The sequence below is a fragment of the Bubalus kerabau genome, chromosome 10 (genome assembly GCF_029407905.1).
Source record: "Bubalus kerabau isolate K-KA32 ecotype Philippines breed swamp buffalo chromosome 10, PCC_UOA_SB_1v2, whole genome shotgun sequence".
NCBI classification, from domain to species: domain Eukaryota; kingdom Metazoa; phylum Chordata; class Mammalia; order Artiodactyla; family Bovidae; genus Bubalus; species Bubalus kerabau.
This window is the reverse complement of record NC_073633.1, coordinates 34830512-34856447: the sequence shown is the minus strand read 5'-3', so window position 1 is coordinate 34856447 and position 25936 is coordinate 34830512. Positions and strand designations below refer to the sequence as shown.

Genomic DNA, 25936 nt, shown 5'->3' with positions numbered 1-25936 from the left:
TGGTGGGTGTGTAGGCAGGTAGACACATGCCCCTGGGAGATCCCAAGACCCCCTCACCACTCAGGCTAATGGGGTAACCAGTCATCAGGAACCCCCTGGGAGATCATCTGAAAGCTAGTATGTGGGGATACACTATCACGCTGTCCAATCTGAAGTATGTCCTCTGTATTTTTCTCTCTCTTGTCACACAGACAACTAACATAGGATCTAAAAACCAATATTAAAGGCCAAGCTACCTAATCTCCTTGGCAGGTTCTACCTCGTGTCGTGGCCGTCAACACAGCGGGAAATGCAATTTGCTGCTCATCTTAGAGATTTCCTTTCACACTCTGGGTGTGAGCATAAAGGGATTTCTCTTTACACTGGCTTCATCCTTGTCTGATCCTCTTTCCAAAGGCACCACATTTCTCTAGAGAGTGTGTCCCAAATGCCGTCTGTCTACGAAGCTCTTTACAAACATTAATAGACAAATGGTTAGTTTATATAAAGCACACATGTATTGCTCTGACATAAGCAGCGAGGAGCCCACAGTTTACATTTTTTGTCTTTCTTTTAAAAAGGAATGAGAAATCATATTCCAGATGATCCAACCTTTTAAGCCAGGGAGGGAATGAGTGAAGAAGGAACCAAGACTTAAAAGAGATTTAAATTTGAACCCTTTGTGAGCCCAGTGCAAATTGACATATGAGCGCCTGTTCTTTAGATGGGAAAGTAGATCTTGAATTTACTTTCCCACCTTCAGCTCTCCACTTCTCTGCCCTGAGCAGATCCCCAGCACTGAGGTTATTAATGAGCACCTATTTTAAAAACAGACTGATACTGTCTCCCACTAATAACAATTGTAATCGCAATAAAGCAGTTTTTGCATGAAGCCCCAACAAAACAGCATACCTGAGTTTTCAGTGTTCACATATTCAGAATTTTTTACAAGTAAAGTCATGTAGAATATAAACTTGTATTTCTCATACATACGTTTACATCTTACACAATCAATGTCTTGACAATACCGACTACTGAATTATTTAAATTACTTGGCATTTAAGGTGCTTTTTTGTGGTGCAATCGTGGTGTTTGAATACCAGCTCTAACACCGTGTGTAGTATAGATTCAACTACACAGTGTATGGTGTGGAAGGGGTGTAGATATCAACCGACTGTGGATATTTCCTCTGTCTCATATAGCTGTGTGCTCTTGAGACAGTTACACAACCTCTCTGGATATCCATTTCCTCACCTTCAAAGAGAGCAAATAATAGCAGCAACTTCACAGGATTGTTATAAAGATTAAATTAGATGTAAAGCCTAGGGTTTGGTACTTGTTAAGCAGTTAATAAAATCAACTTTAAGATATACATACACACTTTATATCACTGAAAGTAAATCCATATATGTATGTGTGTGTGTATATATATATATATATAGTGTGTGTGTGTGTGTGTGTGTTGGGTATGTGTAAACAGTGGTTTGGTGGGATGAGATTATGGAAATTTTCATTGTATTTTCTCTATTTCCCAAGTTTTCTTGGATGAATTAATATTTTTGTAATGTTATAAGCTCTTTTTAAAAAATGTAATGAGGCAGAACAAGTTACTTATTAGGACATAACTGTCCTAATAATAGCAAGAGCAAAATCAGATATAGATGTCCATGCCTTAAAAAAAGATAAAGCCGTAAAATATAGCTCCTGCCGCTGCTGCTCCTAAGTCGTTTCAGTCGTGTCCGACTCTGTGCGATCCCATAGACGGCAGCCCACCAGGCTCCCCCGTCCCTGGGATTCTCCAGGCAAGAACACTGGAGTGGGTTGCCATTTCCTTCTCCAGTGCATGAAAGTGAAAAGTGAAAGTGAAGTCACTCAGTCGTGTCCGACTCCTAGCGACCCCATAGACTGCAGCCCACCAGGCTCCTCCCTCCATGGGGTTTTCCAGGCAAGAGTACTGGAGTGGGGTGCCATTGCCTTCTCCGAAAATATAGCTCCTAGTAAACAGCAAATGTCTCAAAGGAACAAAGGCTGTAAGTGAGTTAAATTGAGCCAAAAGTAAAAGAAAAAGGAACAGGGTAGTGGAAGACAACGGGGGTAAAGCCAAGAGACCTTCAGTTTAATAAGCACCTTCAGCAGATCTTCTCCAAGGTGTTGACATTTAAAATTTGCAGTAGGATGAGCTTTTGGGGGGAAATTATCTCCCCAAAAAAAAGATTTGGAAAATGAAGACCACAGCAGTTCAAATACTAAGGGAAAGCAGGAAATCAATGACTGATGAAAATCCCCTCCAATTTTTTCTAAGAGTGAGGTCACATCAAAGAGGTCAAAACAAATGGAAACTTTTCAGACTGAACAAGAGTCACTGAGTCTGCACACAAGGATGGGATCTTCATATCCATCAGGTTCTGTTATATTCTGGCACTGGGGATGTGAATTTTTGCCGAGTGATACATTTCTGTCTCTGTCTGTCTTGTTTCAGTCTCATGTCTCTGCCAGTAGACCTTGGCTGGCAGAGCTTCAGTCTGTCTTGTTATGTGTTCAGGTATCTTCTGGTCTCTTTTTCTCAAGTTTTGTCACTGCAGTGAAAACATCCTGAGGATTATAAGTTTGGGTTAAAGTGATTCTTACGACGCAGACAGAAGAAAGCCAGAAGGGTTTGCTTTTTTGCTCTGCCCCTCTGTGGGGTATTTATACTCTTTACTGGTTTTACCAAAAATAGAAGTTGCTGTGCCATTTACTGAAATAGGACTGCTTCTTTTCATTTCTTTTTCTCCTTTCCCTTTCTTCTCCTTTCCCTCCTCCCTCTTTCCCCCTTCCCTCTCTTCCTTCCTCTCCTTCTTCTTTTCCTCCTGTAAGTACTCATCAAGCTTTATCAACCACCCACTATGTGGCATCCATTGCATTACGCACTGTGAAATTAAGAGTCAAAGACATGACTTATGCTGATATTATAGTTTCATTGTCTTGTTTTAGCTACCAATTGAACTCTAGTATGCATGCAGATACTATTGTTTATTATGTATCTGTTATGAGCCTGGCACTTTCACGGAGCGTATGTTACTTAGTTCCATCACCCACTTAGAGGTTGGTATTATTACCATTCCTATAATCCTGATGATTGAATTCAGGCTTAGAAGGTTTAAATATCTAACCCAGGGGCACTCGGTTCCTATGCTGCATCAGAAAAATGAATTTCTGACTCCCAGTTCAGTGTTTTCCACAATGTCCACATACCTACTGGGAAGGACTTTCATGCTTTGGTCCATACTTTTTGCTTTCACCTTTTATGTACTGCACTGTACATGTAAGGTGAACAATAAATACTTGTATAGAATTAAGTCCAAACTGTATTAAAATTTGCATGATTCAGCCTTTTATTTGGCAGCATTGTTCAGAATTTTCACATGAACATGCATTTTTGAATATACAGAAAACCAGTCAACAATTAACTGCTTATGTGTGAAGCAAGGTAACTAGGCAGGAGTTGACTCTCAGACAGATCCGCAGACAGACAGATACCAGTAAGGGCTTGGATGTGTTCTGAAAGCCTGCCTATCTCGATTAGAGCTGGTTACAGAGGACACTTAGAAAGGAAAAGTCTTCAGGGCCCACATGAGGATCAAAATCACTCTTGAAATCATAATAGAAAGATCAAATCCTTTTTTTTTTAATTTTGAGAAATTTGAAAAAATAACCAAAATATGAAGAAAATAGTCTAACAGATATCCATGTGCCCACACCCAGAGATGAAAACTGTCAACATTTTTGTCACATTAATTTTAATATTTTTTTAAAAAGAAAACTTTCAACAGCATTATAAAGTTGAAATCTCTTTTGTCTTTGAACCCCCAGTTCAACTCCCTCCCCCACTCTATTCTGGTGGGCACCATCAAGGGTCTGGTTTCCAAGTCACTATTTATATATTTACATGAATACATATGTTTCCATAAACAATTTATACTATTGTTTTATATGTTTATTATAAAATATACATAATGGTGTCATACTGCTTGTATCATTTTACAACTTGCTTTTTTTCAAACATCTCTAGGTTTTTGAGCTGTTGTGTTGAAATAGAAAAATCTAGAACATTCTTTTTAGTAACTGTAAAGCATCTTGTTGTATGGATAAAATAATTTATTATGCCTTCTCCTACTCTTGTTAATAGGCACTAAGATTATTATAAACAAACCACAATAGAAGTACTCATATAAGTTTTTATTCCTCATACATGCACTCAAATTCTTCTAAGGTGTCTGCCTAGAAGTGGAATGGCGGAGTGGTACACTAGGTCTGTGCTTTCCTGGTGGTTCAGATGGTAAAGAATCCACTTGCATGTGGGAGATCTGGGTTTGATCCCTGGGTTAGGAAGATTCCCTGGAGGAGGGAACAGCTACCCATTCCAGTACTCTTGCCTGGATAATCCCCATGGACAGAGGAGCCTGGTGGGCTATAGTCCCTTAGGTCGCAAAGAGTTGGACATGACTGAGCAACTAAGCACAGCACAGCCTACTGGATGCATGTTTAATTTGATCACATTTTGACAAATTATTCTCTGAGATGGTTGTACCAATTTACAGTCTCATTGGCAATACATTTAATTACCTTCTTCTCCATACTCTTCAATGCTGGATACTGACAGACTTAAATCTTTGCTAATCTGCTCAATAAGCAAGGGTACCTTCTTATTTCTGTTTGCATTTCACAATTTACTAGTATAATCTGCATCTTTTCATGTTTATTGGCTGTTCAGTTTCCTTCTTTTGTGAAATGCCTGGTCATGTGCTTTGCCAACTCCTATTGAGCTATTTGTGGAATTTTTTTCTTGTTACTTTATAAAAGGAATCTATTCTGAATGTAAATCATTTAACTGTTATTTGACCATTGCAAATATTTTTCTCTGTAATCATTGTCAAGATTACTATCACATTTTTTTAAGGAGGAACACATAAGGTCAACATGACTCTGTAGCTCAGTTGGTAAAGAATCTGCTTGCAGTGCAGGAGACCCAGGTTCGATCCCTGGGTTAGGAAGATCCCCTGGAGAAGGAAATGGCGACCCACTCCAGTATTCTTGCCTGGAAAATTCCATGGACAGAGGAGCCTAGCAGGCTACAGTCCATGGGATATAAGAGTCAGACACAACTTAGTGACTAAACCATTACCACATAAGGTCAGTTCCAAATGGACAAAGGGCTTTATTCTTTTTGAAGCCAATGCAAGATGGCATACACGGTCTCTGAAATTAAGGAAACAGACATAAATAGCTTTAGCAGACCTAAGCAAAAACTTCCATGCAAAGGCCTTCAAATTTCTTCTCCAGATTGGGACAGTAGCCTCCTCTTAGCATCTTGTGAGTTAGATGGAGAGAAACACGTTTTATAGATAGGTGAGCAAAACAAGAGAAATGGACTTTCCTTTTATAAACCAGTAGCTGAGCAGCACTGCCACTTCTCTCATAACAGCCTCAAATTAATTTGAGAGTGATTTCTGTAAGTGAAATTTATCATTTAGTGATTATTGTTTAGGCATCTCAGATTTCAAATTTTAAGTTTGCCTACATGGAGTCATTCTTTTTCTTCCCTCTCTTAGTAAGAGCAGGTTTCAATTATGTAATTATGGTTAAAGAGGTCTGAAGAATTTTTACTCTTTTGCCTTCATCTAGATTAGATAATGGTTTGCAATGACTGGTTGAGAGCTGTGGAAACACAAATGTGAGGCAGAAAGCTTAACTCTCTATATAAATATTTACCAACAGAGTAGACTATAAACTCCGCAAGGGGAGGGCCTATCTTTACCAAATGCATGATGGGTATATCCTCAGGATTGGTTCAGCTGATAATCATACCTAGTGGGCATATGCTGAATATTCCCAATCCACAGCTACTTATTGAACCCCAAATCTGTGTTAGACACTCTGTATTCTACATACTTCGTGGAATCAAAGTGACCAAGACAGACAAAGTGCCCACTCTCATGAAGCTTACATTCTACTGGGAGGGAGAGAAAATGGCAAAGAAGAAAAATGATGCAGTGAAATGAGGCAGAGAACTGTTGGGTAGCGGAGTGGGGTGGGGGTGTTTCAACTGCAGGGAGTGTGGTCTGAGAAGCCTCCTGAGGAGGAATCCTAGCGATTAACAACATTTACTAAATAGAGATAGTGATGGAGATAGATTGAGATATACAAAACCAGGGTGTTGGGGCTCTAAAACAATTACTTCCAATGTAGGAGGTAAACTCTGTCCCTGTAGTTTTATTTGGATCAATTTATATGAATCTTGGAAAAGAAAAAAAAAACAACCCATGACTAAAGCACTGATTTTAGATTAGAAGGAGTTTATGAATCTGTAAAATATGCTTCCTTTTCTTTGGTGGAATAGTTTACACACGCAGAGAGCAGCTGGCTCCTACAGCTTGGTGGGCTTTGGCTGGGCTGTTAATTGCCTAAATATTTTGTATATTTCTGTGTATCTCTCCTGCAGTCCACTGACCAAGATAAGTCTTTGAGCCCTGTTGAATGTTTGAATCTTGCAGGCAACTAGAAACTATGGGTCAAACTATGGCTTTTTTTTTCTTAAACAAAAAATTACTGAAAACATTTAAAGTGCAGCACTGAGTTCATGGGTAGAAACTGTCGTCTGCACAAACAAAACATGCAGATTGATGAAGATTCTCTAGATAGTGATTTAATGCAGACTTCCTTCTTGTTTCATTTATTTTGAAAAATCGATTTTACGTTCCTAACATCATCTAGAAGGAGTTCAATACTTCTTGCCCTCTCTCCCTAATGCCTGCCTAGACAGAAAAAAAAAAATCCAGGCTGTTTGGGGGTTTGTTTTGTTTTCTTAAGCTAAGTACTTAAATCACGAATGTTTCACAAGTACCTTTTGATGGGTTTCATTGTTTTGTTTATTTTGCTGTAGTCAGTACAAACACCTTCAAATTTCCTTCTGTAACAAATGTTTTTCAACGTCATCATCTGACCTCGCTGTTGGAGCCGGTCTGCAAACCTTGCAGCCGGGTCGATTTTTGCACGGGCTTCTAACGTCGACACACAAAAGTTTACGGCCTCTTTGAGGAACCGATTTCCAAGCTAAGAGAACAAATCAAAGTGTTCGCTCATCTTTAAAAAAATATTTCTGCGCTTGATATGTTCGCCACTCTTCATCGGGTTCTCAGTAATGAATACAGAATGTGACATCGGTTTTTCACATACATAGGTTTTTGTCTTCCATTTCTAGAGAGTTATTTCCTCGTCTGACGTTTTTTTCTTGATTTATTCATCTTCAACTTGCTACCGAAAACCTCTTCTCTCCTAGCGACTGTTCTCTCCCTTTTAAAAGTAATCTGCATGGAAACCTTGACTTTGCATTTTAGATTTTTAGGGTCCTTTTCGGTTATTCTGCCCCCCGTTACTCCCTCTGTACACTCACAGCCGAGGCCGCCGGCATATGAGCTGAAAGCGCCCGTGGCGGGCTAGGAGAGAAGGGTGTCATGTTGGCGACAGGCTCCTGCTGGCGGCCAGCGAGCCCGCCGAGGTTAACGGGGGCGCCGGGGTCGGCGCCCTCGAAGTTGGGGGCCTCGGGCGGAGCCGCACCAGAGCCGCGGCGACCGCTCAACCCGAGCTGCCGGCAGTCCCGCTGCCTCCACCGGAAAAGAATCGCCTAATCTGTCTCGATCCCACGGAGATCTTGCTCTTCCCTGTGCCGTCTCCGCGAACGAGCGCGTCGCGGGGCCGACGAGAGGAAAAGCTCAGGCCTGGGGCGGAGGAGGAATGAGGGGCCGAGAGCCGGGGGGATTTCCTCCCGCGCTTCCCCCTCCAACGGGAGCGGAAAATGTGATTTGCTGTGCATTCCAGGCGCAGTTCCCTGGGGTGACCTCTCCCAGCCGGTCCGGGCGGGGGGAGCAGACAAAGAGGCGAGGCCGGCAGAGAGAGGGGACCCCGCGGGGAGGCAGGAGGGGTGCGGGGGGCGGGGGCAGTACCGGGAAAGGGGGCGGATAGCGGGTCCCGCGGCGGCGGCGGCGCCTGGCCAATGAAGAGGCGCGGCCCCGGGCGCCGCGCTCCGCCGCCGGCATTTAAACGGGAGACGGCGCGATGCCCCTCACTCGGTGCGCCCTCCGCGGACCGGGCGACCCAGTGTGCCGCAAGAGCGGTACTCTCTGTCCCGCTGACCCCACGCGGAGCCCGGGCGGCTCTGGCCGCGGCCGCACACCGCGCCACGCGTCGAGAGCGCAGGCCCCGAAGGCCCGCCGCATTGACAGGTGAGCGCGGAGACGCAGGCGTGTGTATGTGTATGTGTGTGTCTGGTTGTGTATGTATATGTGTGTAGGGGTCGGGAAACGACTCCCGCGTCCCGCTCGGTGCGCGACATCCCTTCCTGCGCGCAGGCCGAGGCCCCGCGTTCCCTGGGTGAACCCTCAAGAACCATCGCGGGGTCCTTCGTGCCCAAGGTCTTGGCTGCCTTGACCTCACCTTGTGCAGTGTGCAGGGCATGCATGACTGGGAAAGAGGATGTTAAGAGCAAGAACCCCGCATCCCATTGCCACCTCCCGGAGCTCCGCTAATACTCTGCTAGTGTGCGTGGCAGCCACGCTTGCCAGGCGTGCCCGCTGGGTGAGGGCGCGGAGACCGTGCGTACAGAGCGCAGTAGCAGAGGGAGAATGAGCGTCGGGGAGTAGTGGGGAGCAGCAGGAACCTTCGGCTCGACCACAGACGACGGGAAAAGTTGCAACGAGAGGGTCCCCTGTGTTTGAGGCTGAATTCTGGGTCTGGAGACTTCAGGGCGCGCCCGTCGGAGGGCTGTGACTGATCCTGCCATGGGGTGGAAGATCCTGAGAATGAGCGATGTATCCATTTGCCTATCCTCAAGGTGAGATGGAGACTTGTGCAACGGCGGAGCTGCGGAGTTCAGCCGCGGCGGAAACCCGAGGGTCAGGTAACCGGACCGGTGAGGTACGGTGAGCCGTCCGGGACGCCGAGGCCCGCCAGCCCATGGTGCTCACACCGCAAATAGCACACACCAGTACTTGCGGGCTGCGCACTCTTGGGTGCTGCGTTTCCTCTTCTAGGATTCTTCCTGCCCCATGCGCGACTCGACTGAACCGCGGACGTCCAGGCGCTGGGCAGTGACAATCCATCGGGTCCTAATTCCGCGAGTACCGCCCTAATTTGTGTCCGAGTGGACCCTGCAGCGTATCGCTGCGCGGACGACGCGGGACTGGCAGCGGGAGGCTGGTCCCCGGCTTGGAAGCCCAGGTCATCCTTCGTCTTCACCCGCCTTCTTTGCTGACCGCTCTGCAGCCCACGGAGCAGAGTCAGGGGCTGGTAGCGTGTCGGGGGCCGTCACCTTGCCAGTTGGAGTTATTTGTAGATTTCTGGCTTGGGAAAAACAGACACACCACCGTTCTGACTTGGCTTTGTCTTTGGATCCCAGCACCGCCTTGGGGGCGCCCCAGCCAGGCTTTTCCCAGAGCGGGGCTCTGATAGGTACCCCGGGCGAGGCAGGGGGCAGACAGGAGTCTCTCCAGTGAAGCCCTGCCAGCGCGCCCAGAGCTGGCCCGAAGGGGCTCCCGGGTAGAATCTGGTGGCTGCTGCCTTCTCCTGGACCCCTTCTGTCTCTGAATCCCGACTCTTTTAGACAGAAATACAGCCTCGATATTAGGGGTTAAAAGTCTCTTCTTAAATGGTACAAGGGCAGAGAGGCGACCATCGGTAGGAAATTGGATCTCCGGCTGCAAAGAGCAGATCCAAGCGGTGAGCGCGTGTTTACGTTCCTCTTCGAGATGGTGCCAGGACACGAGTTGATTAAAATAATCTATTGTGTTAAGTGGGTCACCAGGGATTTAAACTGCCCCAGGGACCCCAGAGTAGTGGCTTTCTCTGACTGTACACACAAGATAAATAAATAGCGGAGAAGAGTTTAAGATAACCCCCATCCCAGGGCAAGGAGTCTTCTTTCACCCCAGGGCTTTTCAGCCCCCACGTCTTTTTCTTTTTCTTTTTTTTGAAAGAGGGGGACTTGAAAGGGTGGACTTTTCAAAGCAACGAGGGAAAGAAGTATTTTCAGAAAACCACAGATTCTCTTCTCCTTTCTGGTACACTCCAGCTTACAACAGTAGGTGATCCAGTAACCATCACTGAATAAATTGCACACTCCAAATTGTTAGTATTAATTAATTATTTAAGGGCTCTCTAGAACTTGGTTGCTGGGTGTCGTGCTGAGGGGTGTGTGTGTGTGTGTGTGTGTGTATTTAACCCCCAGGTCATTGTAGGAATTAAAGTGTTTTGTAAACTTTGTGATTTCACAGGTTTCCTATTTTCTTAAAAGTTCATTTTGAGTGAAATGTTTTGCTAACCCATGCACGATCTATGGGAAATTCAAGTTGGCTAACCTAGTTTTAGGTGAATGGCTACATAGGGGAGAGTAGAAACCTATTATATCCCCACATCTCTGAATGAAAGCTGCCTGCCTTGTCTTTATACTGAAGCTCTTAAGGTTTAAGCATTAAAAATGATATAATGCCAAGAAATTTTAGGCCACAAACCCCTCTCCCAAGAAATGCTTGTCAGCAGCAAAGCAGTGCAGAACAAAGTGAAGGACAGATGGAAAACCTAAACGTATATAAAAGGCATGGGACAGGTAGGGGAGGTGACTTAGCATCCAACCGAAAGGCACACACCAGGCCAGTGTTATCAGCCTATGTCTTGCATCTGCAAGGAATTGTCTTAGTTTTAACATACGCACTTAGAAATGTGAAGTACAACAGTATTTCCTGGGATCAGAAAGGTTTTTTTTCTTCACATATGAGCAAAACAGAGAATTATTTGAGTTACAATATTCCTCAAATTTGATTGCATTAGAAACAAGTGCATGTGTCCCTTATTAAACACTGTGCTCTGTGTCCTTAGAATAGTTCTTAAGGACATGTGTTTGGGGGCTCAGAAGAATGGGACTCAAACCCCGACTTCCCCACGAGGAGCTGTGTGACCTTGGACAAACTCCTAACTTTTCAGAGTCTAGATTCCCTGGTCGGTAGAAGGAAGACAATATTATCTACCTCCTATTTTGTTGTGAAAAATCAATTATAAAGTTCTGTCAGAACTGAGTATATTGCCTCACATAGGGTTTAAAAATATAGGTGGCTCTTATTATGAGTGGTGGCATTTGGAGAGGCAGTAACATTTTAGGACCTCAAGGTGTACCATAAGATGGTTTTGAAGTTAAATCCCAAGTCCTGCTCACACAGAGATCAACACACACCTTTTACTACAACATAGAACCTATGATTTGGCTGTCTCTCAATTGTGCCGCTTAGTAAACATTTAACATTGATTACTTTCCAACTTGTTTCCTGTTGACCGCAAAAAATTGTATACTATCATTAACTTCACACAAAAAAAATCTTCCAAGAGCCTGGAGAGCCCCTGAGATGCTTCTCTATGCCCTCTGTGATGTTGGGCCCCAGCCTGACTTAGCCTGAGTGGTCTTCAATATAGAAAAGATACAGTTGGTGTGCTTGCTGTACACACAGGTGAGATTTATCCTCCACTAGTTTGCCAACCATCTTGGTACAAATTGTCTGAAAACAGAAAATCAACCCAGTAGATTCTTTAGAACATCACTGCTCAGTTTCTAAAATTTGACTATCTTTCTAAAAAGTAAAGATCCAATTTAAAATGTTTGTCCTTAAAGATTTAGTCCTAAGAAAAAGAAATAGGGTCTTCTATAATTGGGCCTGCACTTAGAGCCTTTGCTGTCATTTCCATCTTTTTCTTTCTTTTTTTTAAAGCTGGTGAATAATTTGCTGTCACGCCTGTTGAATAGCTTTCTAAAACATTGATCAGACATTCAGCCGCAGACATCTGGCTTGCTGATCATTGTCTCCTCACTGTTAATCCCACTCAGCACTCCATTTAACTGATTACAAGCAGGTTGGTTAGCTAAAATGAGAAATACAGCAAGAAGAGTGCTGAAAGGAGCTGGCCTAAACTTTCCCAAAGACACTGAGGATATTAGAAACAGGTTACACACAGCACTTTTATTCCTCATTCCCAAGAATTAGATGATTGTACTCTTATGGCCTGGCGAAGGTTAGAATAAATCACCATGACCTGCACAGGACAATGGTGGCTGATATGGGTTATCTTTGGGCAGATGTTTGCTTTTGATCACTCAGGGTAACCTGAAGGAAAGCATCAGGGAGAGAAGACATACTTTGAGAGTATCTATGTCCTCTGGGACAAGTGGATTAGAGGGGAGGACAGTGGTAAAGGGGAAAAAAAGGTAGGGGTGGGTGGGTCTTGCTGGTGGGAAACAGTTGCAGAGAAAACTCACCATGAAAATATAATCACATGATTTGGTGAAGCAGAAGTGCATTGAGGGGCAGCCTTTGGAAAGAAGAATATTATCTGCAAAGAAGAAATAAGGGAAATCTTTGTAGGTGTCTGCTGCACTCTGGGCCCATGAGTTGCAGCTTTAATTTAATAATGTGAGTGGGTCATTTCAGAATGCAAGTTACCAGAAATGTTTCCAGCTCATGGTTGAACATGGCTGATAGTCCATAAGACCTAAATTTGGGTTGGCCTTTGCTTCTATTTTTTATAATGGGGCACTCTGCTAGATGTCAAGGTGAAGAATTTATCTACAAGAAATTTATATTTTCTTGGTTTCCCTCATGTCTAGATATTTATAGATTGTAAATTATTTAGTGACAATACAATTGGAATTTCAAGAACACCTCAGTCCTGTTTCCTTCAATGCATGATCAAGATCATTTGGTGTGGGGGGAGGTTGAGTGATTGACCACGATGACTTGACAGAGCCCTGGTACTACCATTAAGTATAGTTTTCATCCCCCCGGTGCCCCACCTCCCACCATACTCATGTGGGATATGCAGAGTTCTCAGAGCATTGCTCTAAGAAGTTGAGGTCTCTGTTGACTGAGATTCATAAAGTTGTTTTTTTTCTTCTCTCCAAATAACTATTATAAGATTTAAGAACTCAAAAGCTGAAGATATTTAAGAGTAAGCTTTAAATTTCTGTGTAACCATTTCATAATATTTTTTCACACATAATAAATCTTATTTTGAGAAAAAATTTACTTTTCTTAAAAACAATCTATCACTCTAGACCCCTTTTTCTTATGGGGTTTGCACACTCCCATAGGAAGAGGAATTTGGTCCAAATTAAAACAGAAAACCACAGTTGACTAATTTTGAATTTACTGCTTTACTCTTGGTTTCTGCCCAAGTGAATCCAATGGCTTCAATGGGAAAATAAACCCCACGGTGTTCTCCAGGGACCTGGTAAAAAGTAGTGGGTATTTGGAGTTTTCCTAGAAAAAGGAGAAATATTAAGAAGCTCCCAAGGCTAGAAGGAGACAGAAATCAAAAGTTGGCTCTGCTCATCAGCTTGTGGGAATGCATTTCAAATGCAAAGAACAGAAGTTTCGCTGGTCAGTGTGGTCCATGACAATCATCATTGAATAAAAGAGAGCCCACTCTGCCAGGAATGAAAGGGGAGGTAATGAATAAGCCCTTAGAACTCCCAAACTTGGTTTTATTTAATGACAGATGGAAAAATGCCAGATAGGAAAAGATGAATATAAAGAAGGTCCTAAGAGGTGAAGAGAAAGAAAACTGCATTTTTTGGATAGATGTTTGTAGGTAGGGCTGGCCCCATGACCCCATGACTTGAACCTGTCCTGTGAGGTCATCATACATTCCTGGTCAAGTCTCAGATTGGCCTCTGTGATCCTGGCTCTGCACTCTTGCTCTGGAGGCTTCAGTTTTTCTGGAGGCCCCTTTTAGGAGCAATGGGGAAGATAAGGCTGTCTTATGTGCTCCTCTTGGAAATGGGCAGAGACTGAATTTTAGTTTATATCCTGGCCTGGAATTGAGTGAAGAACAGAAACTTTGAAAGCTTCCCAAATTCACACTATATTTGCTCAGGAGACTGGATTGTCATGGCTCAAGTTATCCTGGTCTCTGGAGAAAATCAGACTGTTTTATAACTGGGTTGTCCTCATGAGCAATTTTTTTTTTTAAAGACAAAACAAAGAAATTAATTTTTTGTTGTTGTTGAGGCCAAAAAGGCTCTGTTTAAAGAACAGGGATGTTGTAACATAAACTGACAAAAGCCAGGGAGTCTGCAGTCAGAGCGGGAGCTAAATGTCACATTATCAGCTCCAAACTTGACCTTGCCCAAAAGTATTAGGTTAATGTTTAAAAGGTGCCATTTAAGAATATCTTGATTTTCATATTGTCTTAATTTGACATTATCCTTAGGGTTGCATGGTCTTTAGTACAGGACTTGCCCCTTAGAGGATGTAGATTCTACCCTGCCTTTGTCTTTGAAAGGTAACTGTTGCTACTAATTCTAGCTTGTATTGTTCCTAGGGGGTTGTGATGAGGTTACTATTCAGTTGCACTTAGTGGTCATCATGTGTCACACTGGTGGTCAGAAGGGAGCAGGCAAATGGGTGCTTCACAGCTGTGTCCTTGGGTTCAGAACCACAATGGTGGTGCAAGACAGGGAAAGCCTCAGGATCCATCAGGCTCGCTGTTACAGCCTGAGGAGGGAGGCTGTGAATTTGAAACTGTACTCATTGAAAAGAAAATCCTTTCACATTTTCATAGCACCTTCCATGCCCCATAGCTGTGGATACCACAGACCTTGCTGTTCCAAGCTTGTTAGAAAGGCAGACCTTCCATCAGCAGATGAATGGATAAGAAAGCTGTGGTACAAATACACAATGGAGTATTACTCAGCCATTAAAAAGAATACATTTGAGTCAGTTCTAATAAAGTGGATGAAACTGGAGCCTATTATACAGAATGAAGTAAGCCAGAAAGGAATACACCAATACAGTATATTAACGCATATATATGGAATTTAGAAAGATGGTAATGATAATCCTGTATGCAAGATAGCAAAAGAGACCCAGATGTATAGAACAGTTTTTTGGACTCTGTGGGAGAGGGAGAGGGGGGGATGATTTGGGAGAATGGCATTGAAACATGTATAATATCATATAAGAAAGGAATCGCCAGTCCAGGTTCGATGCAGTATACAGGATGCTTGGGGCTGGTGCACTGAGATGACTCAGAGGGATGGTACGGAGAGGGAGGTGGGAGGGGGGTTCAGGATGGGGAACACGTGTACACCCGTGGTGGATTCATGTTGATGTATGGCAAAACCAATATAATATTGTAAAGTAATTAGCCTCCAATTAAAATAAATAAATTAAAAAAAATAAAATCAGTAGGAAAAAAAAAAGAAAGGCAGACCTACTGAATGACAATCTGCATTGTAACAATATCCCTGGGTGATTGTCTGCAAAATCAAGTTTGAGAAGTACTGTCCCAGGAGAATCTTAATACTCTGATGCTTCTCTCTTGCACCCTCCTTTTGATAAATATACATCTCCTGTTCTTCCTTCTCTGTCTGCCCCACCTTCCCTGAATATACTGCTTAAAAATAGTCTTCCTTTCTCTGATTTACACTCCTCATTCCATTCATTTTTCTCTCTCTCCATCTTTGCTTTCCTTTTTTTTTCTTTTTGGTCAGTTTTCCTATAGCCTCCTCTTCTCTTATTTTAATTTTTTGCCATTGTTCATATGCCATTGTTCCTGCTGACCCATATCTAACTCCAGACCCAGTCATAATAATTCACTATCATAAACTTATTCAGTATATCTCTGGCACTTACCTATGTAAATATTTGCACACACCTGTTTTCTTGTGCCCACTTTCTACCTTGTAAATTTCATATACACATCCATACACATACACACATACATGTGAAGGACATGTTTCATCATTTGGAAGTGCATCACGGTATTTGTTGTTGTTCAGTTGCTAAGTCATGTCTGACTCTTTGCAACCCCATGGAGTGCAGCACACCAGGCTTCCCTGTCCTTTGCTGCCTCCCAGAGTTTGCTCAGATTTATGTCTGTTGAGTCAGTGATGCTGTCTAACCATCTCATCCTCTGCCAGCCCCTTCTCCTTTTGCCTTCAAACTTTCCCAGCATCAGGGTCTTTTCCAATGAGTCAGCTCTTCAGTGGTCAAAGTATTAGAGCATCAGCTTCAGCATCAGTCCTTCCAATGAATATTAAGGGTTGATGTCCCTTAGGGTTGACTGGTTTGATCTCCTTGTAGTCCAAGGGATTCTTAAGAATCTTCTCCAGCACCACAATTCGAAAGCAGCAATTCTGTGCTCTCCCTTCTTTATGGTCCAACTCTCACATCCATACATGACTACTGGAAAAACCATAGCTTTGACTATATGGACCTTTGTCGTCAAAGTGATATCTTTGCTTTTTAATATGCTGTCTAGGTTTGTCATTGCTTTTCTTCTAAGTAGCAAGCATCTTTTAACTTCATGGCTGTAGTCACCATCCGCAGTGATTTGGGAGCCCAAGAAGAGAAAAATCTGTCCCTGCTTCTACTTTTTCACCTACTATTTGCCATGAAGTGATGGGACTGGATGCCATGATCTTTATTTTTTTAATGCTGAATTTCAAGCCAGCTTTTTCACTCTCTTCTTTCATCTTCATCAAGAGATTCTTTAGTTCCTCTTCACTTTCTGCCATTAGAGTAGTATCATCTGCATATCTGAGGTTATTTCTCCTGGCAATCTTGATTCCAGCTTGTGATTCATCTAGCCCAGCATTTTGCATGATGTACTCTGCATATAGTTAAATAAGCAGAGTGACAATACACAGCCTTGTCCTTCTCCTTTCCCAATTTAGAGCCAGTCAGTTGTTCCATGTCCAGTTCTAACTGTTGCTTCTTGACCCACATACAGGTTTCTCAAGAGACAGGTAAGGCAGTCTGGTACTTCCATCTCTTTAAGAATTTTTCACAGTTTGTTGTGATCCAAACTGCCAAAGGCTTTAGCATAGTCAATGAACCAGAAGTAGATGCTTTTCTGGAATTCCTTCCTTTCTCTATGATCCAACGAATGTTGGCAGTTTGATCTCTGGTTCCTCTTCCTTTTCTAAATCCTGGTCGTACATCTGGAAGTTCTTGGTTCATGTACTGCTGAAGCCTAGCTTGAAGGATTTTGAGCAAAATGACCTTGCTAGCATGTGAAACACAGACAGTTGTGCAGTAGTCTGAACATTCTTTGGCAATGCCTTCTTTGGGATTGGAATGAAAACTGACCTTTCCCAGTCCTGTGGCCACTACTGAGTTTTCCAAACTTGCTGACATACTGGGGGCTTCCCTGGTGGCCCAGACCATAAAAAATATGCCTGCAATGCAGGAGACCTCAGGAAGATCCCTTGGAGAAGGGAATGACTACCCACTCCAGTATTCTTGCCTGGAGAACTCCATAGCCAGAGGAGCCTGGCAGGCTACAGCCCATGGGGTCTCAAAGAATCTGATACGACTCATGACTGAGCAACTTTTTTTGAGTGCAGCACTTTAACAGCATCAACTTTTAGAATTTTAAATAGCTCAACTGGAATTCCATCACCCCATTCGCTTACTTTACACTTCAGGATGTCCAGCTCTAGGTGAGTGACCACACCATCATAGTTATCCTGGTCATTAAGACCTTTTCTCTACAGTTCTTCTGTGTATTCATGTCACCTGTTCTTAATCTCTTCTGCTTCTGGGAGGTCCTTACCATTTCTGTCCTTTATCATGATCATCCTTGCATGAAATGTTCCCTTTATATCTTGAAGAAATTTCTAATCTTTCCCGTTCTATTTTTTTCCTCTATTTCTTTGCATTTTTCTCTTAAGCGCCCCCCTCCTTTTTTTTAATCTTCCCTTGTTATTCTCTGTAACTTTGCATTCATTTGGGTATATTTTTCCCTTTACCCTTGCCTTTCACTTCTTTTCTCAGCTATTTTAAAGCCTCCTTAGACAACCATTTTGCCTTCTTGCATTTCTTTTTCTTTGGGATGGTTTTGGTCACTGCCTCTTGTACAATGTTATGAACCTCCAATCGTAGTTCTTCAGACACTCTACCAGATCTAATACCTTGAATCTATTGATCACCTCCACTGTATAATCATAGGGATTTGATTTAGGTCATACCTGAATGATATAGTGGTTTTCCCTACTTTCTTCAGTTTAAGCCTGAATTTTGCAACAAGGTGCTCATGATCTGAGCCACAGTCAGCTCCCAGTCTTATTTTTGCTGACTGGATAGAGCTTCTCCATCTTCAGCTGCAAAGAACATAATCAGTCTGATTTAATTATTGACCATTTGGTGATGTCCATGTGTAGAGCTGTCTCTTGGGTTGTTGGAAAAGAGTGTTTGCCATGACCGGCATGTTCTCTTGGCAAATCTGTTAGCCTTTGCCCTGCTTCATTTTGTACTCGAAGGCCAAACTTGCCTGTTATTCCAGGTACCTCTTGACTTTACTTTTGCATTCCAATCCCCTATGATGAAAAGGACATTTTGTTTTTTTTTGGTGTTAGTTCCAGAAGGTGTTGTCAGTCTTCACAGAACTGGTCAACTTCAGCTTCTTCAGCACCAGTGGTTGGGGCATAGACTTGGATTACTATGATGTTGAATGGTTTGCCCTGGAAATGCACCAAGATCATTCTGTCATTTTTGAGGTTGCACCCAAGTACTGCATTTCAGATTCTTTTGTTGATTATGAAGACTACTCCATTTCTTCTAAGGGATTCTTGCCCACAGTAGTAGATATAATGGTCATCTGAATTAAAGTCACCCATTCCGGTCCATTTTAGTTCACAGATCCCTAAGATGTTGATGTTCAATCTTGCCATCTCCTGCCTGACCATGTCCAATTTACCTTGATTTGTGGACCTAACATTCCAGGTTCCTATGTAATATTGTTCTTTACAGCATTGGAGTTTACTTTCACCACCAGACACATCCCACAACTGAGAGTCATTTCTGCTTTGGCTCAGCCACTTCATTCTTTCTGAAGCTATTAGTAATTGCCCTCTGCTCTTCCCCAGTAGCATATTGGACACCTTCTGACCTGGGCAGGTGGTGGTGGAGGAATCATATTTTGGTGTCATATCTTTTTGTCTTTTTGTATGGCTCACGGGTGGGCTTCCCTGGTGGCTCAGTGGTTTAGAATCTGCTTGCAGTGCAGGAGACTCAGGAGATACAGGTTCCGTTCCTGGGTTGGGAAGATCCCCTGTAGGAGGAAATGGCAACCCACTCCAGCATTTTTGCCTGGAGAATCCCATGAACAGAGGAGCCTGGTGGGCCACAGTCCATAGGGTCGCAAAGAGTTCAACACGACTGAGTGATTGAACATACACGCACACTGTTCATGGGATTTCCTGCTGCAGGAGATCTTCCCCTACCCACGGATTGAACCTGTGTCTCCTGAGTCTCCTGCATTGGCAAGCAGATTCTTTACCACTCAGCCACCTTGGAATTCCCAGTTGAGTCCATATCTTGGCTTATTTGCTGTATAACTCTGGATGAGCTAATTCATGGCTTCATGGGTCAGAGGGTAATGAGAATAGCAGTACCTAATTCCTGGAGATATTGTGAAAACAAAAGAAATCACTTACATCAAGTGTTTACCAAGTGCCTGATAAAATACTGGTTGTTTTATTAATGCTTTTGTTAATTTTACATTTTTCATGCCTCCTCTCTCTGTCTCCTCTCTTTAGCATGAGCCGCACAGCCTACACTGTGGGAGCCCTGCTTCTCCTCTTGGGGACCCTGTTGCCAGCTGCTGAGGGGAAAAAGAAGGGGTCCCAAGGGGCTATCCCCCCACCAGACAAGGCCCAGCACAATGACTCCGAGCAGACTCAGTCTCCCCAGCAGCCTGGCTCCAGGAACCGGGGGCGGGGCCAGGGGAGGGGCACTGCCATGCCCGGAGAGGAGGTGCTGGAGTCCAGCCAGGAGGCCCTGCATGTGACCGAGCGCAAATACCTGAAGCGAGACTGGTGCAAAACCCAGCCGCTGAAGCAGACCATCCACGAGGAGGGCTGCAACAGCCGCACCATCATCAACCGCTTCTGCTACGGCCAGTGCAACTCCTTCTACATCCCCAGGCACATCCGGAAGGAGGAGGGCTCCTTTCAGTCCTGCTCCTTTTGCAAGCCCAAGAAATTCACCACCATGATGGTCACTCTCAACTGTCCTGAACTCCAGCCACCCACCAAGAAGAAGAGGGTCACGCGTGTCAAGCAGTGTCGTTGCATATCCATCGATTTGGATTAAAGCCAGGCACACCCAGCCTGTCCTTGGGATGCAGGCCCCAGGCGGGCCCAGAGACAGACCTCAATCAACCTGATTCTTACTTGGCTTAAACCTAGAGGCAAGAAGGACCACCAGCTGCCTCCTCCCAGGAGCCTGCTAGTGTGTAGTTTGTGTGCCTGAGTGTTTGTGGGTGTTTGCAGACACCAGAGGAAACACAGTCTCTGCTAGAGGGCACTTCCTAGTATGTAAATGTATCTGCTTCCTTGCGGGATGACACAGAAAACCCAAGCTACTTACTACCCCAGGCACTTTGTGGGGAGGGGTTGGTGGGCAGGCTGTGGGCTGGGTCTGCCTCAGTCTTCCATGTGCCCTCCTGGGGACCAGATCCTCCCTTCCAAATGAATATTAATGGAGAGGCTTCTCTGGGGGCATGAGACCTGTTTTGTGCTGCCTTGGCCTTGGAAAAGATGTTTTACCCTGTGCTTGCTTCCCTCCTTCCTCTTCTCTCTCACAGTCCATCCCCTCTTAGGATCTCAGTGACTGTTTCTGTCCACCACCTTCCCTGTCAAGGGTTCTAAAGCAACTTGCTTGACCATAGATGCAAATGTTTCCTATTTGGGGAAGACCTTTCAGACTCTGGGAGAAGCTGATGGTGCAAGGGCAAGAAGGATAGAGGGTTGAGAGAAGAGAGAGATTGCAGGTGAGGACCAGTTGGTCCAGCAAAATTCAGGCGGGAGATGGGCAGAGTGTGGAAAGGCCAACCTCCAAACACAGTGAGACCCATGCTTTAGCAAATTTTCCCTTGATGTTTAAAGAAGAGAAATAGAATTGCCAAAAAATCATTAACTTTGGCAGTCACTGTGACTGTTGAAATTAGCTGTAACTCAATACCAAACTTAAAACATAAATACTGACCACTCCTATTTTCAGAACCAAGTGAGTGAAACCAAAACAGCCCCTCCTGCTTTGCCCCTCAGATGGACAAAAGATGTAATTCAGAAACTCCTACACAAGAATAGGAAAAAGACAAAAACCTCATAAGAAGAAGGTCTTATTATCTGTCCTTTTGGCTGGGTTATCATCACCTTTTCCCCAGTTCATTGTTTCTGTGTGGTGCTTCTGAGAACCACAACCCTGTTGGATAAAAACATACTGTCTCTGCTGAGTGTACCTTACAGTGAAGGACCCGGCTGAAATAAGAGAGTTTAGGGCCTGCTCCTTTCCACTCATTTGGGGTCTGTCTTAGCCATTGTTAGGAGATTGAGCTGGAGAAGGCAATGGCAACCCACTCCAGTGTTCTTGCCTGAAGAATCCCAGGGATGGGGGAGCCTGGTGGGTTGCCATCTATGGGGTCACACAGAGTCAGACACGACTCGGCAGCAGCAGCAGCAGCAGAGACTGAGCTGGAAAGCAGAGCAGAGTAAGGCAAGGAAGGCAATTGCTTCTGGCTAAGGAGTAGTTAAAAGGCAGGGAGGAGATGTAAGGCGTATAACCTGCGTTTCTTCCTTCACCCTCTGAGGGTCTAAGGGAAACCCCAGTTAAGAAATCAGAGCATTTGTGTGCATTAGCTGTCCTACTGCTGGTAGGATTTATGTAACATTATAGCCACTCGGAACCTACCGGTAGTTGCTGTTCTCTGATTAAACTTGGGTTATTTGCAATGCCTATGTAGGATTTATCTAATGGCCAAAGTGCAGGGTGGGGAAACCTTCCTGCATGTTGGATTTGGCCAACCTGCTTTCTTCAAGCCTGAGGTTTTACATGTAAACCACCCCACCCCCGTACTCTTTTTGCCTCGCATCTTCTCAATCTCACCAGCCAAGTCATGTGTAACGTGGGAAACAAACACCATGGACTTGCATTTAGGTTTGTCCATGACGGCTCCAGCGTTCAAAGAATCATTGCAACTAAAGAGGCTGCTTTTATTTTATTTTTGTTTTGGTCCAGTGCTCTCCCCACTAACAACTAAATAGGAACCATACTTTGAAGCAGAAAGTCATCTTGAACACCCAAAATATTGAGTCTAATTTTAAAACGTTGAAACTCACTACTGATGATTCTACACTAGGAGAATTTGTGCTAACACATAGTCTGTGCATTTCACATCCACGGTAGCCCCTGCCCTAAATCCTTCTATCGTCCACATCCTCCAACAATAAAGCACAGAATAGATTTAATTAAGCATGCAAATACTAAGCTAGAATTTTGAGGGTGGGAGAGAAGAAAGGAGGAGGAGCTGAAAATATACAACCACACTAGAGAGGAAAAATGACATTCAGAACCAGCAGACACCAAATCTCTCTTGTTGTTTTAACTGCCACAAGCTTGCAATTTTGTTAAAGAGAGATGACTTAAGTTGGCAGCAGGAATCTTCTTTTAGTAGCTTGGTCCACACTTTTGCATGTAAGTTGGAGTTGGCTTAAGTGAAGAGAATTTGCTCAAAATGAACTTCACTGTGATAATAAGCAACATAATTGCCCTAAAAGCACAGCACTACCCAAAGAAGGGGATGTCTGCTTTTCTTTTTGTGCCTATATTAAAACTAGCCCAAGTCCCATGCATCTTCAAACATTTATTGAAAGTGCCATATCTGTTAATATTGTATTGGAATCACTGATGATGTAATGATATGTTTTTTTCATTACTATAGTAGAATTTTTATGGCAAGATATTTGTGATCTAGATCTTTCCTATTAAAATAATGCCAAACACCAAATATGAATTTTATGATGTACACTTTGTGCTTGGCATTAAAATAGAAAAACACACATCCTGCGTCTGTAAGTTGTGTTTTGTTATTATAGTTCTGCGAAGTTAAAAATGTAAGCGAATAATCTGGAGGAAAGGATAATTTCCACTGTGTGGAATGTGAATAGTTAAACAAAAAGTTATGGTTATTTAATGTAATTATTAACTCAAATCCTTTGGTCACTGTGATTTCAAGCATGGTTTTTTTTTTCTCCTTTATATGACTTCCTCTGAGTTGAGCAAAGAAGAAGCTGGCACATTGTGTGTTGTTGGAGGTTTTTATCAGGTCAGAGGGAAACAATAAAATCTTGACACATCTGAACTTGCTTATAGAGTCAAGACCTGAGCTTTTATTTTTATAACTGAATGTTCCTTAAAGGTTAACATTTCTGAGGCATCCTAAGAGAGATCTTAAATGTTATTTTGGAAGAATTAAATGTGCGTATACTAATAGCAAATAATAATGAATTGTCCACAAGTCCTTTTATGGAGAAAATCTAAAATAAAAAATGTATGTACAGAACATTTATAAATGACAAGTTAATGCTAAAGAGTGAAAGTAGTTCTACTGATTTGTCATTCTCAATATATTTAATATCAACTGCATTATGTATTATGTCTGCTTTAATCATTTGAAAAACAGAGAATTATGAAGACTATGATCAAGGTCCTTTGCTGTCTATGAGGATAAGGGGGGATTTAGTAGTCTCATAAAAGCTAATTTGGTTGAAAGCAAAGTTTTATGAATCTGTAACTAGAATTTAACTTCACCCCAATAATGTTATATATAACCTTTCCCAAAGAACAACCAATAAATTGAACCTGTTCTCTGTTTGTGTGTGTGTTTCACTGGTAGTGTTCACAGGATAGAGCTGGGGCAGGGATTCATTTGTCATGGGAAGTGAGGTAGAAAATAGATCATGAAATCTCTTGTGATATGAAAAGGAATTTATTTCCTCCATTCACACTTTCCAGATCTCACTGGATTTCAGGACACCTCAGGCAATGGCAGTTGGAGGTAGGGGAAAGCTGGTGAGCAGAAGAAAGTACCAACCTCTTCCCCAGAGCTAGAAAGAAGAGTTAAAATGCTTCTGAGAAGCCTTCAGATAGTGGAAGAATCGTCGCACTGAAATGGTAATAGCTTTATTCTTGAGGTATTCAAGGGAAAACGGGGAGAAAGATTTGGGGCTCAGTAGAGAAGAAGGAGCTTTCTAATGATGAGAGTGATTCAGCAATGCAATGAGCTATCTTTGAGATAGTCAACTCCCTTGGAAATATTAAAACATATGCTTGATATCATTTGATAGGGATTTGAGCCATTGTGAGTTATTGCCCGGGTTATGCAACTGAATGAGTGGATTTCTGAGGTTCCTTCCTACTTAGGTGTGCAATACAGGATTGCTGCTACGTTTTGGTGCTCTAACAGTGATAATGAAAATGCCTGTGCCAGACACTGTCAAGGATTTTATTTTAATTATTTTCCACTTAATTTTCATAGTGACTCAACAAGGTGCGTACCATTATGATCGCTGCTAGGAAATAGTGAATTCTTGTCTTACTGTATACAGCACCTGTGCTCTTAAACACTATGGAAAGCTGTGAGATTTTTCAACTTACCAGTTTGTTCTTTTAAGGATAGAGTGCAGCAGTTTAAAAACTGATCCAGTCTTGACTATTTGCATCTAATGATCAAGGCCACCCTGAAATTGTATTGGCATCATCATCCTGATGGCATCATCAGGAACTCCTGTTCTGAAGCATTCAAAGTCTCTTTGCCACCTCTTTTTGTCATGGCCTCCTTGGACTTAGAGGGGAAAAAAAGTGGCAAGTCCCCAAAAGACAGTGTCCTCAGAAAAATCACATGTACACCTAGGAGATAATATGTGGACAGGGTTTGAAAAGGTAGTGGGACTGGAAAGAGAAATACATTCTAGGTTTCAAAAAAGTATGTAATAGGACATCAGCAAAAATGTTGGAGTGAGAGGCATTGAAAATTCTTTCCTCCATAAAATCTTTGGATGTCTGCAAAAATAGAAGCAGATAGTTAGAGCTCTGGAAATTTACCTGAAGACTTGCAGCAGTCTGAGGAGTGCTTATTGAAGAGAAAGGCTGAATATCTGTAACAATAGTGAGCCTTGTCATACTGTAACTTGCCCTATTCTCATCTCCCTCTCCAGTTCCATAGAAGTCTCGAAACCAACAGCCTGCAATTATGATAAGCACCAGCAGTCTGACAGTCACTGGGAGAGGTAGAATGGGATTTGAGTTCTTTGAAAGCCAAATACCCAGAGAATTGTAATTATTTGACCTGTCTGTCAGGCCCTGGAGGCCCCACTTGCAAAGGTATCTTTACTTGACCTAATTGGAAACTGCCTAGTGTGAAAAGCCCTGTTGAAAACAATTAGAAGCAATTGATTATTTTTGTGGCCGCCTGAGGCAGTGGATAGCAATTGGGGCTCACAATAGGTTAAACAAAAAACCTAAAAAGGAGACTGCAGAATGACATTTTGGGGGGCTTTGAAAAGCTTCAACATATTACTGGGAATCTAAAAAGCCAAATCATGTATAGGGCTGTGTGCCTGCCCAAGGCTGGGAACAAGCTCAGGAAGAATCTGAGCAGGCCATAAGGTCTTAGGCTGACCCTGAGGCTCTGCACAGGCAGAAAGCCAAGTCAGGGCTGTCAGTTGCCTGGCTGAGGGTTGAAGGTGTGCCCCAGTGTTCACACAGAGCCCCTCTGCAAAGGCTGGAAGACTTATTTGTTCCAAGTATTTGAGGAAATTACTGTTCAGCTATTAGCCAAGCAGAGGCTTTAGTGGTCTTTAGTGGCCATACACAACACAAAATACAGATTTTACACAATTAACTTGGAAAAGTTTCTAAAGAATGAAATAAATATTAAAAAACAGCAGCAATAACAAATCCTGGGGGGAGAGAGACTGATTTCAAAAGTCACCACATCATATTATTTAAAATGCCCACTTTTCAACAGAAAATTGAAACATAGGAAAATAAAATAAAAGCCAAGAAAGTATGGCCCATACATAAGAAAAGAAAGA

General features: G+C 43.0%; 1 protein-coding gene across 1 annotated transcript; it reads left to right on the top strand.

Annotated features, from left to right (window-relative positions):
* The first annotated feature begins 8080 nt into the window (after positions 1 to 8080).
* On the top strand, positions 8081 to 23714 carry GREM1 (gremlin 1, DAN family BMP antagonist). The gene is made up of 2 exons (XM_055537281.1): positions 8081 to 8240; positions 19598 to 23714. The coding sequence occupies exon 2, from the start codon at positions 19599 to 19601 to the stop codon at positions 20151 to 20153; it is 555 nt and encodes a 184-aa protein (XP_055393256.1). The 5' UTR covers positions 8081 to 8240; position 19598; the 3' UTR covers positions 20154 to 23714.
* Positions 23715 to 25936: the final 2222 nt, after the last annotated feature.